The sequence below is a fragment of the Echeneis naucrates genome, chromosome 16 (genome assembly GCF_900963305.1).
Source record: "Echeneis naucrates chromosome 16, fEcheNa1.1, whole genome shotgun sequence".
In the NCBI taxonomy this organism is placed as follows: domain Eukaryota; kingdom Metazoa; phylum Chordata; class Actinopteri; order Carangiformes; family Echeneidae; genus Echeneis; species Echeneis naucrates.
In genome coordinates, this window is record NC_042526.1 from 10238306 (window position 1) to 10253050 (window position 14745).

At 44.1% G+C, this 14745-nt stretch overlaps 1 protein-coding gene across 1 annotated transcript in view; it reads left to right on the forward strand.

The window, feature by feature from the left end:
* Positions 1–9277: 9277 nt before the first annotated feature.
* The window catches only part of LOC115056798 (genetic suppressor element 1-like), a 32590-nt gene continuing 27122 nt past the window's right edge, over positions 9278–14745 (forward strand). Inside the window, exon 1 of the mRNA XM_029523522.1 lies at positions 9278–9338. Coding sequence (XP_029379382.1) covers positions 9302–9338 — 37 coding nt within the window. The 5' untranslated portion in view covers positions 9278–9301. The remainder of the gene's footprint in view (positions 9339–14745) is intronic.

Below are 14745 nucleotides of genomic sequence, written 5' to 3' on the forward strand. Positions count from 1 at the left end.
CGTGTGTTTTAGCCGAGTGGAGTAATCCCTTTAAAGCTCTTTAGCTGTTCTGATCCGTGCTTTAGAGCATGGGGGCAATATGGACAGCAGCTGCCTGTGAAGTCTGATCGAGGCTCCACAGAGGACTGTCAGGGAGTCAGTAGTAACTCTGATTGACCTCTGACCTCAGCTTAGAGGAGGTCACACACATTTTACCGTAGAGTGTGGATTAAACCAGACCCCACCTCCATTACACTGCTTCCAATGCTCTCCTATTTATGTGCACGTGTGCAGTGTGTGTAGTCCTCCTGTTGGTATGATGCTGAAGTGACGAGACAAGTGTCACATAACCATTATGTCGAGAAAGAGGGAGAACAAGAGAGGTGTGAAGAGACAAACGTGGCAAATGAGAAGCGATGAGTGAGATGTGGGTTGAGATGAAGAGGCGTTGATGTGTGTGTGTATGAGTGACAGAGCAAATAAACAAACAAAAAAAAAAAAGAAAGAGAAGAGACGATGAAGATGGAGCCACGAGGGATGGAAGGATTTAATTAAGGCAACACGCAGAGGAGTGATAGAGAGAGGACTGTGATCGGCCAAATCCTGAGCTGTAAAATGAAGGTCTGCTTATAGTTTATAACACTCTTGCATGGCGAAACTGCTACAACAAAGACCAATGGGGCAAGAATTGAGCACATAGATGCTCAAAATTGTGTAAACAAGCCAGTGGTTTAGTCAGAACAGGAAGAAGAGTGGGGAATGGAAAAAGAGATGTGGGTAATGCGGGTTATAATAACACTAAACTGGGCACTGTTATATCTGAGGAACAAAACATAGCAGAGATATTTGGACAGGAAATGACAAAAAGCAACATACATAAGACACCAAAGAAATGAAGAAAGACAGTGATGGGTTCTCCAGAACTGGAGAGGAAAATAATTTCCCTTGGAGAAAACCACAGTGAAAAGGTGGGAGGGGAGCGGGAGACAACAGGGAAAAGCAACGACAACACAGCACAAGATAGTGGATTTTGCTGCGATAACAACTTGCGGAGAAACTGGTCAGAATAATGAGTAGTATCTTTTTTTTTTTTTTTTCCTTGACCTTCAACCTTTTCAACCTGTATGTTTGACTTCTGATTTTTAGCAATTGCACCATGGTCCCATATCTCGGCAGTCAGCTTGGTGAGCACATTGCTATTATAGGATTAGGCCAAACTGGTAAATTAGAGACCCAGGTTGAATATATAATATCCTTTAAACATTAATGCGTGTGTGTGAGTGTGAGAGTGTTAGTTCAATACCTACAGCTGGGGTCAGTGTTTCCCTGGGTGCTCTGGATCAATGTATGCCGGTGGGAAGGAGTGCTTCATTAAACACTTTTTCCTGTGGCGTGCTGCAGCTAGGTAATACGCTGCCTCCATACAAACATAGAGAAAAATGGGCTTGAAGACAGGCAGTGACACATATGCAAATACACACACAAACAAATTCTCACTCATCATGTCTCCTTTTCTCTCCTCCCCCAGTGTGTTGCTCAGCTTGTGAACTCTCAGTTACAACACCAAGCCTTGTTTTTATGCTGCATAAATTGATGTGTTCCTGTAATTCCCTCCCAGGTGCATCTCTGTGTATTTTAGCAACACTGCCCTGTTGTTGAAGCTGTTGTGGTGTGCTTTATATGTGCTAAGCTCTACCTCTGTCCTCCTCTCTCCTCATTTGCTTCCCTCCGGGGTTGATGTGATTTAAGGCTGTGCTTGAAGAATGAAGCCCAGGCTGTTACCTGCTGGTTATTGATGTGAGCTGTAACTCTCACTGTCCACACTCCGTAGGCAGACAGGAAAGAGAAACTGCGGACTGCTGCTCTAGATAGATAGTTGGATGGAAGAAAAGAAGCAGTTGAGAGATAATGTCAGCAGATTGATGGCTCTTCCTGTAACGTTCAGACTTCAGACTGAATGTCTTTTTCACACAGTCATGTGAAAATAACACGCATGTAATAAAAACATAGAGATTTGAGGTCTCTTATAATTTCCCCCACCCTTCAGCCCTTCCTTTCCCTTTCTTTCACCCTCCTGCCTCTTTCCTTCCTATTTCCTCTACTTTCACCCCCTCCCCACACTACTCTTCCCTCTTTCAAGCTGTATATTATGTAGATGTCAATAATTTAGCACAAGATTCAAGAATTCGGTGCTTAACAACAAGTTACGATCTTTCCTATAAAAGCCATAAAATATGCATTTGTGAATAAAATATGATTCTGTCTCTTTTAAAGCAGCTGAAACCTGTCAGGATTGCCATTTGTTTTCTGACAGTATCGCAGTGAAGTGACAGTTCAAAAGCGGGGGTTTGTCTTTATCTTGGCAGGTTTTCAATCTTTGCTCTATTTCTGCACACCGCAGAGCATTATTTTGTATCCATTGTTTTGTAGACCGTCTTTCATCTCTAGGGCTTTGTTGTTTTCTCACTCTCTTGCTGTCTCTCGCTCTCTCCCCCTCTTACATCGTGACTTCTTTTTTCCCTTTTCTTTTACAGTTTCATCTTGTATTGTACAGTAACAGTAGCACCAGACTCGAGGATCATGAGCAGCTTACACATCCCACTCTAACTGCCCCTCCAAACACCTGCCTCATAAAGCACATCCAGCTCTAAATACACTGACACCTCCTTCTCATGCTTCCTATTTCTCCTGCCATCTTTCCTTCGTCTCCCTTTCCACCCTTTCCCTCCCTCCTCCTGCTAACAGCTCCCTCCTCCTCCTCCCCTTTTCCCCACAGGCCTGGAGATCGGTTCTTTGTTCCTGACATCTGTTTTGTTGGGTGATTAATTGAGATGAGCATGTGGGGTGAAGGCCTGTAGAGGGGGAGCTCAGACCCCCCAGGTAATGTGCATGTGTGTGTATGGGATGTGTGTTAAGGTGTGAGAGCATGCAATCATTTGTGTGTGTGTGTGTGTGTGTGAGAGTGTATTGGCAGCAGAGCTATAATAATCCTCGATTTACTTAGTGCAGACTGCCAGGATTTCCCTCAAGAGCCATGTAATATGAACTGTCTGAATATCTGTTGTCCTGATAAAATGTTTTAAAACTTCAACATAAAATTTCTTCTGTGTTTTTTTCAGTGTGTAAGATGTTAAGTGACAGCTCGGTAACAATACAATGTGCTAAACAGTATGCCAGAGCTGTGATTTGTCCTGCAACACATCACAGTAAATGAAATATTTTTAATTTCGAATATTTTATTTATTTATTTTAAGTTATCTTTGTAAGAATTATATTTATGCTACACAAACAAAATTTTCACAACAATAATTTAAAAAATCATTAATTTAAAGTCATCAAAATGTGTGCGGACAGTCACAGAATAACACCCTTGCCCATATATGACCACTTGTTCTGACAATAGGGTGTTTTTCAATTAGTGGTATGCTCAAAAACAAAGCGAAACCATTTATTAATTTTCAACTGCTTATCTCTTTCCAGGGGATGAGGGGTGCTGGAGCCAATCCCAGCTCACAAATGGGCGAGGGCGGGCCACCCTGTCCAGGCCGCCAGTCCATCGCAGAGCCAACACACAGAGACAGACAGAGACCAACAACTACTCACACTCAGATCTACGGACTGTTTAGAGTCACCAGTTAACTTAGACATGATGGCGGTTGGAGGAAACCGGAGTACTCGGGGGAAATGCACACAGGAACGGGGAGAACATGTAAACTCTGCACAGAAAGGAGCCAGGCCGGGAACTGAACCCATGACCTTCTTATTGTGGGGCAACAGCTCCAACCAGGATGCTGCCATGCTGCCCAAAGACTAAACCAAATAGATAAAACTCACCAAAAATATCTTGTTTTATATATGTTTTATATGATTAGATGACATATAATAGAGAAAACAACCAGATTCTTACATTTGAGAAGCTGGAACTGAGAAATTGTTTTTTTTTTTAATAGAAAATAACTGAAACAATGAATTTGCTCTCAAAACAGTTGCTAATTAAGTTTTTTGGAGCTCTGAACTGAAATCCTATTTGTATTTGGTGAAGAAGGCCTCAAATGAAGTTCTTGCTTTTGAGAAAAAAGTCAGAAAATGGAGTTGATTTTGCGTATAAGAAATCAGACAATCAGACAGAGGGTGTGAAGCCCAGTTTGTGTCTGAGATAATGATTTATGATCTCTTGAGGTCAAAAAGCATCAGAAAAGACAGAAGCAGGTTTAAAGGTCATATGGCCAGGTCAGGGGTCAGAGGTTGACAGAGGTCAGGCTCAGGCAGGGAAATGTGCTGAGAGAAGGTGAAAACTCTCCTGGGGAGCTCTGCTGATGTGATTCTGCCTGTGAGAGGGGAAGTTTGGTTCCCAGAGGGGCATAATCAATGTGGCACGGCAAATGGTGGCACAGAGAGGCCTGGGCCTGACTGACCCACTAGGGCTGTGGGACAGAGGAGGAGATACATACAGAGATAATCACTAGATACAACCATCTGGGCAGATGGAGAAGCCAAACAAAGGCAACGCGTATGTGTCACCCCCACCCCCACCCCCTACACACACACACACACACACACACACACACACACACAAACACTGAAGATCAATGTCACAGCAGCAGGCTATTTTCCCACTCAGGTAGGATAAGGGATGGACTTATAGATGGACTTATAGATGGACGTATAGATGAACTTATGGATGAATAGAAAGATAGACAGATAGAAGTGCAGATACAAACACAGCACTGAATATCACAGCAGCGGGCTCATTTCCCCGCTCAGTATGTGTGTTGCTGTGTTCTGCGCATATTTGCAAATGGACCAGGGAAGATGGACAGAAAAAAGAGAGAGAGAGAGGGAGAGATGGAGTATTTGGAGGTGGAGAAGTATAGTGAAGCCCTGTGGCTCAGGCCCATTAACAGTCATGATTTATGTGGCTCTGCATGCTGTGGTGGGACAATGTCGCCCTGCTCTTCATATGTGTGTTAGTGTGTGCTGATTCAGGGCTTCAGTGGGCCACACTCACGTACCCGTCTCTGTGAGCTTGCATGAATGGCATGTTTAGGATAGCTTCGTGGCCAGACAGGCACCAGACAGCCGGAGTCCAGAGTTTAAGCTGGGGGTTGTGTGTTTGCCCCCCCCCCCCCACCCCTCAATTCCATCCTCATTTGCCTGCACACATATGGAGCCTGACAGTAGCACACGTATGCCAACGCTCACCACATGGACAAAAACACACAGAAAAAAAGTTAAAATCTCCCAAACCTCAATAAGCCTGGAGCTTAGGGTGTTATTACTGAACATCTGAGGCTGTGTCACAAGTTTTGTGGAGAGGAGACAGTCCTGTGATGGTGCTGCCTTCTGGATCATTTGTAAGTGTTTCTCTAACAGACTAATATAATCAGGGAGTGACTGCGGTTTCATGTCCCAGCGATTCCAACCTATTTTTCTCTGTCCTGAGGTCATAGTGAACCCGTCAGTGTCCAATTAAATCCTGGATGGTGACACCCATGTGCTGATGAATATGGGGAGAGGAGAAATGATGAGAAGGATTGGTTGAAAGAGCCATCCTCTGGTTTTTCTATACAATATGTGCATAATGACTTCCGCTGACAATTAACTTTGAAGGAGGCCCAAACCCCTCCACCCTTCACCCCTCTCCTCCCACCATCCATCCCCTCCCCTCTCCAGCATTTATCCTCTGGTCTAACCATCTTTGATTCCCTTGCTTTTTAATCTTTTCAGTACTTCCTACAATCATACCTATCCTCTTTATACATCTTTCCTGAAACTGTGACTTCAGGAATGAGAAATAAATTTGCGGTTCCTTTTGTCGTGTACGCACATAGAGATCCCCCCCCCCCAAACCACCCTCACTGTTTGAGTGGATACAGAGTGACTGGGTAATGAGGCTCACTCACTCTGGGTCAGTGACCCCACTGGGAATGAGATGGAGAAGAGGAAGGATTGGGAGTGGAGGGGGGGCACTGATGTAGAGAAAACAAGAGGGGAAGGAGGGGAAGGAATAACAGCAAGATGGAGGGGGCTCATTTCTCTTCTTTTATTTGTCGTCTTCTCCGTGTTCCTTGTCAGCATTTAGAGTGCTGCATGGACACGAGGGAGAGAAGAGGGAAGTAGCAGAGAGAGAAAATGTTTAAGTGCTGATGGCAGCCCCTGGTTGCTGCTGGGACCAGGGTGTCAGCTCTAATTCTGCCACAGCATGCATCTGACAGGCAAATGATAGAGAAAGAGCCAGGGAGAAGAAGAAAAGAGAAGAAAGGGGAGGTGGATGGGGGATGGGGGGGCTTCTTCTAGTGTCTGTTTTGAAGACAAGATCTCCAACAGGCTCTGTGGGAAGGTTGAAGCTGTTTCTTGCTCTCACCACATCACTAAACTCTTTCCTTCCTCTTCTTAACAACCCCCCCCACCACTGTTTGCTGATAGATTGAGTTATACTGGTCCCTCGGTGACAGGCATTCCCTCACGTTTCCACGGCAATGGGGTCAGAGGTGAACACTCGTTATTGGCTGTTGTCTGTAATCATCACAGATTGTGCTGTGTTTGTCGGGCTTCCCCCTCCCCCCCGCTCCTCCCCCTCCTCCTCTCTTGACCTGGCTGACCCTGCTCCGTGCAGCAGAGCGTGACCCCCACAGGCCAAAGGGTCTCGACTGTCTCGACCTGCAGGTCAGGGGTGTTTACAGAGGGTTGCCAGTTGTGTTTGTATGAGTAAAATGGAGTGCGGGTGTAGCGTCTCGGGCTGCTAATACAGGAAAGTACAAATACAAATAGGATTTATATCCATTTCAGAACTGCAAGAAACTGTCAAACATCATTTTCTAACAACCATCCTCTCACATCACACACACACACACACACACACACACATGCCCCTACTCCCTTCTTTCACTCACCAACCACACAGCCACCTCACCATCCTCTTTGCTGTTTCCTTACTATTCTTTATCTCCTCTCCCCAGTCCTCACTGTCAGTTTGTGGTTGGCTGATGTTTCACAACTGGTCTCCCATTTGTTGATCAGTCTGTGTAAATGTGTGTTTGTGTGTATTTGTGCCTGTACATAAATGAGGGTCTGTCTATTGGCCTGTATGCCTACTGTGTGCCCTTATGCATCTTTACATATTTGTGTTTGTGAATGCAGGTGTACATATTTTTGTTTGTGTACATAGGTGCTTGTATTGTATACAGTGTGTCCTACAGCAGTCTCTCTTCATTGATTTGGCGGTGACAGATGAGGTTATAGATAGCTCTTTGAGAGTCTCACGATCAATCTTATCACCAGCAAACTTCCGTCTCATAGCTCACAGAGAACAGGGAGGGGGTAAAGAAAAAAATGCAGAAAGATTAAAAAAAAAATGAGGACAAGGAAAAGATATACAGAAAGGAAATGGGGGGCGAAGGATGAATAACTGAGATAGATAAATACAGCATTAATTTTAATAACATGCCTGTGTCCATTTACATTCTTACAGCGGTGTGTAGGAGCACTGAAGCAGCGAGTGTGTAGCTATGTGGCTGCATGCAACATTTGTGTGTGAGAGAGGAAGTGACAGAGAGAAATGAAGGCTACCGTGTAGAGATGGAGACAGTGATAGAGTGCCCAGGTTCCTCCAGGCTGCCATGGACACACAGACTGAAACCAAAAGTGGCACAAAGACGATCCAGAACTGCATTACCTATTATACCAGAACACCAGAGAACCACTTCAAATGACTGCTCCTAATGCAGATCATTCCCCTGTGAAGCAGCTTGGTTTGATGCCGTGTGTGTGGGCCGTGGTGTCTGGCTCTAATGTGGCGGTGATAGAACTAGGTCCTAGTGACTGTAGATGGGACATTAGCTCACCAAGAGCCAACAGTAATTGATGGAAAGCTCTGTTAACATGATATGTCAGACATATGAGGCCTGTCTAATCAATGGGTGCATGTGACCAGTTTTGGTGGCTTTGTGTGTGTGTGTGTGAATGATACAGTCAGGCCAGTCACATCACCAGTGTGTCTGCAATCCAAAGCAGCAGACTGTTTTTTCTTCTTTGTTTTTTTGGTGTGTGTGTGTTGGGGGGGGGGACTAGAGGGTGAAAAAGAAGAGACAAGAGAAGAGACAGGAGGAAAAGGAGATCTGAATGAAGCAGATGCTTAAGGGCAAGTTTCAACCCTCCCTCCCTGCTCTAAACACACACACACACACACTTTTCCTCTCCTTCCTTCTCTTCCTTCTCCCTTCCTCTCTCTCCCATGATGAATCAGCTGTCACTCAGGCACCAGTCCAATCTACTGATAATGAGAACAGCATCAACACCCTCTCTCCTCTCTTCCTCCCTCTTTCTATTTCTCTCAGTCGCTTTTTACTTACACGCGCGCACACACACACACACACACACACACACACACACACACACATACACACACAGACGCACACATCTTCCTTTCTCCTCTCTTCATATTTCACGCACACACAGAGGCACGTGTGGACGCCACACTCTCATAAAGTCATTCATCTCTCCCCCACTCATCCATCTTATGATTCTCCTCCCCTCTTTCTTTCTTCTTCCCTCCCTCCCTCTTTTCTCTCCATGCATCCATCCCTCCTCCCTCCTCCTCCTCTCTCCTCCTCCTCCTCCGTGGACATTGAGCTGAGCAGTCAGTGGTGGGACTGAGGCAAAGGAGGGAGGATAAAGCAGGAATAGAGACAGAAAAGAGAACAGAGGCAGAGAAAAACAGATCATTGTACAGCAAATGAGCAAGAGGCCGCTGAATGAATAACAAGGAAGGGATTACAAAGCGCAGGACTAAAAAAAGAAGAGGACGCCAGCTGAAGACTCTCTCTCCTCTCTTCCCCTCTCTCCCCTCTCTCTCAATCGCTCCTGTCACTCTTGCAACTCTCTCGGAGGCTCTCCCTTGACCGACGAGCTCCTCAGTAAGAGATGGCATGAGCACACTGTCAACCATCCTCAGCTTGTGGAGTATTTACCTCCGCCTTGGCCATTCTTCTTTGTTTTTCCTTCTCTTCTTCTTCTTCTTCCTCTTTCTCTTCTTCTCTGGTTTTCCCAGATCCCTCCACCTGTCTCTGCTCTGCAAGGGTTCAGCGCAGAGGGTGGAGAGGAGGAGGGAGGTAGACAGGCAGCTGACCTCTCCCTTCCTCCCTCCTTGCACCCGCAGGGCCCAGGGAGAGACAGAGAGAGGGGGAAAGGCAGCGGAGGGATCCGTCTGATGACTTACACCAACAACGAGCTCCGTAACCCAGCTGACCACAGCCCCAACCCCTGCTTGCTCTAACCCAGACTCTTCTCTGAGAAAGTGGGGGGGGGGGGGGTTTCCAGGACCATGTATGGATTAAAGACTCCACACTTCTACCTCCCAGGTAGGACCTTTTTTAATCTCATATATTTTCCACGGAACTGTCTGCACTAGTACTCATCAATCTGTCAAATTGTATTAGGCTGTAACTTGGACACATGGCTGCAGAGTTCATTTCTTTTTTATTCAATCATTCCTTTGAAAACAGAATTAATAGCTTGAGTGTTGCCACATTGATTTACTGTCTTCTGGCAGGTAAGGAGAGTTACCATGAACTTGAGACTGCTGTGTTGAATATCTATTTTTGTTGACAAATCATTCAGATAATTATGAACTAATCAGGGATTATTTTTAAACAGATAGTCTACAAGTTACAGCCGATATGTGGACATTTATATCGTCTCAGTCATAATTACGTGATGCTAATCGAAAGAGTCATTACACTGTTTTAGTTTAGTTTAGTTGTGTTCTTTTTTCCATTATTTAGAGGTTACATTTACAATTTATTTATTTGTCTATAATGTAGACCCCTTTGTCTATCTACATACATGATTTTTTTTTTATTGTTCTACTAGTTTTTTAGGAGAACATTAGTTTTGATTACACCTTTCATAATCAATTATTAAAATAATTTCTAAACAACCATTTTCACAATATATGACTGACTTTTCGTATCAAATAATTAATTAATAAAGATAATAGCTAATTCAAAGTTTAATGAATGTGTATAGTTTTAATAAGGTCAAGCCTTTGAAATTCCCAAAGAATGTCATGATAAATGTTTTTCAGAGCTTGTCTTTGACTGTAGTTTATCTTTTATTTGGAGCTTCTTCTGCTTCCTGTTAGCTAAACAATATGAAAGTCCTTTTTCTGGTTGTGTGATACTGGTGCCAGTGGGGGGACAGGTGCTACCTGAGAAAGGTGTTTAAACATCCTTGATGGCTGGATGATAGAATGACACTAAAAAGGGAAAGAAGATGACAAGAGGAAGATGGTTAATGACAAGTGAGCATGACAAAGAGAGTTAAGAGCGAAGGAAAGATATGTAAAGGTTGAGTTTAAAAGAAAATGGTCTGAGTTGTCATGTTTGATACGGGACAGTTTGCCAGAAGACGCGACATGTTTTTTGTCCTGACCTCTAACCTTGATCTCTGACCTTTTAGTTGTCTGAGCCAGACTGTGGTCAATGATTAAAAACCCTGCTGGGGCAAAAGGTGAAAAGAGAGCGAGAGGGAGAGAGCGAAGGGGCGGTGGGATTGATGGGGGGAATTAGAGGGCGGAGGGCAGATTAAACAATGTTCTTTGCCTTGTGAATCTTTCATGCTAGTTTTTGAATTATACATCTGCTTTCATAAATGATTGAATGAGAGTGATTATGTGGTGCCATGTTATTGTTTGTATATCTCTTTGTGTGTTTGTGTGTGTATGTGTGCATGTGTGTGTGTTTGCTATCTATGCTTGCATGTCAACAAGAGAGGAAGAAGAAAATCTCTTCAGGAAGCAAGAGCCCCCCCTTCTCATCCCTCCCTTCTCTCCACTCTGGCTTTCATCCTCTTTTTTCAGATTCTCGGATCTCACTTAATGCATGCACACTTTTGAGCATCTGTGCGCATGAGTATGTGCGTGTCATTGTGCATTTGTGTAAATGATTTCTTGACGTGGCTGGCACCTGTAAGTGTTTGTGTGTGTGGACTTGTCTGAGCTTTGTTTGTCCATGTGCCTCTGTTTTCGTGTTCATATGTGTGTGAGTTTGTGTGAGTGTGTGTGTGTGTGTGTGTGTGTGTGTGTGTGTGTGTGTGTGTGTGTGTGTGTTTGCTCTCATAATTCACACAGTGGAAGATGCCCCAGCCCCCCTCCTGGTCCTAACTGCCGTTGCTGTGGAGACTGTCAGCCACACACTTGCTCCTCAATGATCATTTGACAATGTAGGGGGTGAGGGGTAAAGGATGTGTGCGTGTGTGTGTGTGTGTCTGTGTCTGTGTGCAATATGGAGTGATTACTGTGTGATTAGTCAAGGTAGGAGTGAAGCAGAGTAAGGATGAGAGAGGAATGGAGATTAGGGGCAACAATAGAAAATCAGTTTAATAATACATATTATCAACATTAAAATCTTTCAACCTTCAATGGTGAAGTGTGAAAAAGAGTGAGATTGAAGATACAACAGAGAGAGAGGACGTGTGTGCCACATTCACATGTTGTTAAACAGAGCATACCATGACCTTAACTCTGTATCATCAGGACAAAAGGTGGCATTCTGGTATCTCTCACTATCCGACCCCCCCGGTGATGAACCACATATGTTACAGCAGGTCACTTTCATTCCTGACTTGTCAGTCAATCACAATCCAAATGCCTTTAATGATCCTAATTTAAAAATCGTGTTACCTTCCCAGTAGGAGGAGTATAGAGATTGTTGGAAATCAGTATCGGACTACAAACCGAACCATCTTGTAATATATGTTAAAAAATAAGACCGGTTGCAGTCAGTGTGTCAGTGTGTCTGTCTCTCAATTTCAGTTCCTTTACTCTGTCTGACTCAACTCTTACAGCTGAAAATGTAAATCTGTGCAAAAACGGGTCACACATATAAATGTGTTATGGTGACCATGTTCACCATAATGAAATAATACATTATTCCATAGAGCAGTGTAACTCACTGATGGGTTTACAGCCAGTGGCAAAGACCCAGGCTGAAAAACAAAGCCGACATGGAGTTGACAAGAACTGCAGTTCTTCAACTGGCCTCTTGTCGCCGACTCCAAGAGAACATAAATCCCCAAAGACACCCATGTTAAAATGCCAAAATTTATAGCAAGAATAAACATTTTCATCGCCTGGTTTACTAGATGTATGCTTTAATGATACAGTGGCCCTGTAGGCTGAGATAACTCCTTACAATATCACCAGGTCAACTCCAGCTGAAAGGTCTCCATGAAGAATGGACACACATTCTGTGACATTTGTGTTTCATTTGTCTGCGTATTCATTCACTCATGTGGACACACACATCAACATCATCTGTAGCAAGTCGATAGGGTGAAAAAACCAAGTTGTTGACGTATGTATTAGCCTGCCATATTTATTGGCTGCTGTGGTACTTTCGGGGCTGGGTAGCTCTGCTCAGCTTGACCTCTGCATTGATTTCCATGATACGTGTTAGAGCTACAAGGACACTGTGGCTTGTGATTTATGGCAGATGTCACATGAACTCACACATACACACACACACACACTTCCACACTTCTCACTCAGCCTCAGGCTCCTGTACTGTCAGTGTAGCATTTGACAACTTCACTCAAAATATTTTTCATGCATTCCAAAGCAGCAGCAGCTCTGCACGCGCAAATAAACATTATTTATTGTTGATGAGTGTTGTGGTTGAAAGACTGTAAGACTGTCCTTCGTCCAGAATGCTACTGAAGTGGCACTGAGCAAAACAGAACACAAAGCGCCTTAGAAACAGGGCAGAATGGATTTTAAAAAACAAAACAAAACAAAGTTCAAATTCAGCGCAAACCAACTTCAAACTGTGCTTAAATATTGATGATATCCAGCATAGTTATTTGCTTGTGGTACAGACTAAAATTAGTCTTGAGTGTCTGGAACGATAGATGATCAGTAGCCCTTGGTTTGTCTCTCTTGCCTCACTGTGCTGCCTTTTTTTTTGCTCTCCTCTCATTTCTTCCCTCCTTGTTTTAGATTGTACCTTGGTGAGGATCCTTGATGGGCTCTTTTTCTCTATGTGACAACAGAATTCACTCGCTTTTGCTTTTGAGTCTATATTTTAAGTGGGGCACTAGATGTGGTGTGTTACTCAAACATATATGTATGTTTATATCTTAGTGGGTGGATGAGTGGCTGGCACATGCACTCCTGAGTGTTTTGGCTATATTTCTATTCAGTATGTGTGTGCGGAGTGTCTTTTTTGTTGTCTTGTAGGAGGCTGAGATGGGTGCTGCCTCAAAGGAAGCTGCTGTCAGACTCTCCTCTGCTGTTAATTGTGTATGTGTGTGTGCGTGTTTATCTTTGTGTGCAACTGTCTCTACGTGTTTGTGCTCACTAGCGTATGCTGTTGAAAACAGGGTCGTGGAGCTCCACCTCAAGGGCACGGTTATTAATGAGATGAATAAAAGACCATGACAATGGGTTGATAACACAGAGGAGATAAAAACCACACACATTTAAAAACACACAAACATCGTATGGGCGTATGGGCCATTTTCTCTTGCAAACAAACAAAAATAAAAGTGCAAAAAAACCAACCATAATCAATTTTTTATGGTTTCTATCCTCCAGAGACAGAGAAAATAAACCCGGGAAAATGGTGTAAAAGAAAACGAATGAATAAAACAACGTGTTTGGTAATGTCTCAACCAGAAAACAAACAAGTGAACCCGTAAGCAAGCCCTCCTAATTGGTCAAAGAGCTGGTGTCACTAATGAGCTCTTAATTAACAGAGGACTCGCTTAAAGCACATGTAAGCACAGAGACCATAAACACACCCACACACACACACACAGGAAACATGCCCACTCTGTGATGTTTACATTCATTTAGACCAAGCAGAAAGCTTTGATGTGAGATCTAACATGCACACACACACATGCAGGCAGGCGGACGTGTGCATGCTGTCTGCCATGCTCACTGAGCTGAGGAGATTGGGATAAATGCCAACAGATTTTGACCTGAGGTGATAACGACAACTCCTGGTAGCTCACTCACACAAATACGCAAGCACCCACATAGACATGACATTGACATGCCCAAAGCTCACACACACACACACACACACACACACACACGCACACTAACATGCAGAGTAAAACTGTAATAAGCAGCTCGGCGTATGATAACGAGCAGATGGCAGGAGGATTAGCTAAATGAAAATACAGCCGCTAAAATTTGCCAGCATTAATATCTTTTACAGGGAGGTGGACTCTGTAACAAGCACACACACTCACACACATCTGCAGGACTGGGAGAGAGAGGGCGAGGGAGAGAGTAGTCAAATCCTCAGTTCTCTGCCCCCGCTGGTCCTGCACCATCTGCATGTTCATGAACCATGTCAAAACATAATTGATTGAATGTGCCACTGTGTGTGCGTGTGTGTGTGTTTGTGTGTAGGAGGGGCCTCTGCTGTGGGCAAGAGAGCTGGTTAACAGCAGTTATATGGTAGTTACCATCAGACAGGGTCTGTATGCTTCACAATGCAGATGTGTGTTTGTACATGACTGGCTTGGGAGGTGCCACATTTCTCCAGCCAAGGGGTATCACTGAGCCTCACACACACACACACACACACACACACATACAGTGATGTCGCTTCACTGAAGAGCCTGTTGATTACCCATGGGCATGGCTCTGTCTGCCACCTGGCCACACCATGTTAGCAGGTTTCCAGTGAACTTTCACATGTGACTACACACACACACTTACACACACACACACGCACACAAGCATAACATAAGCAT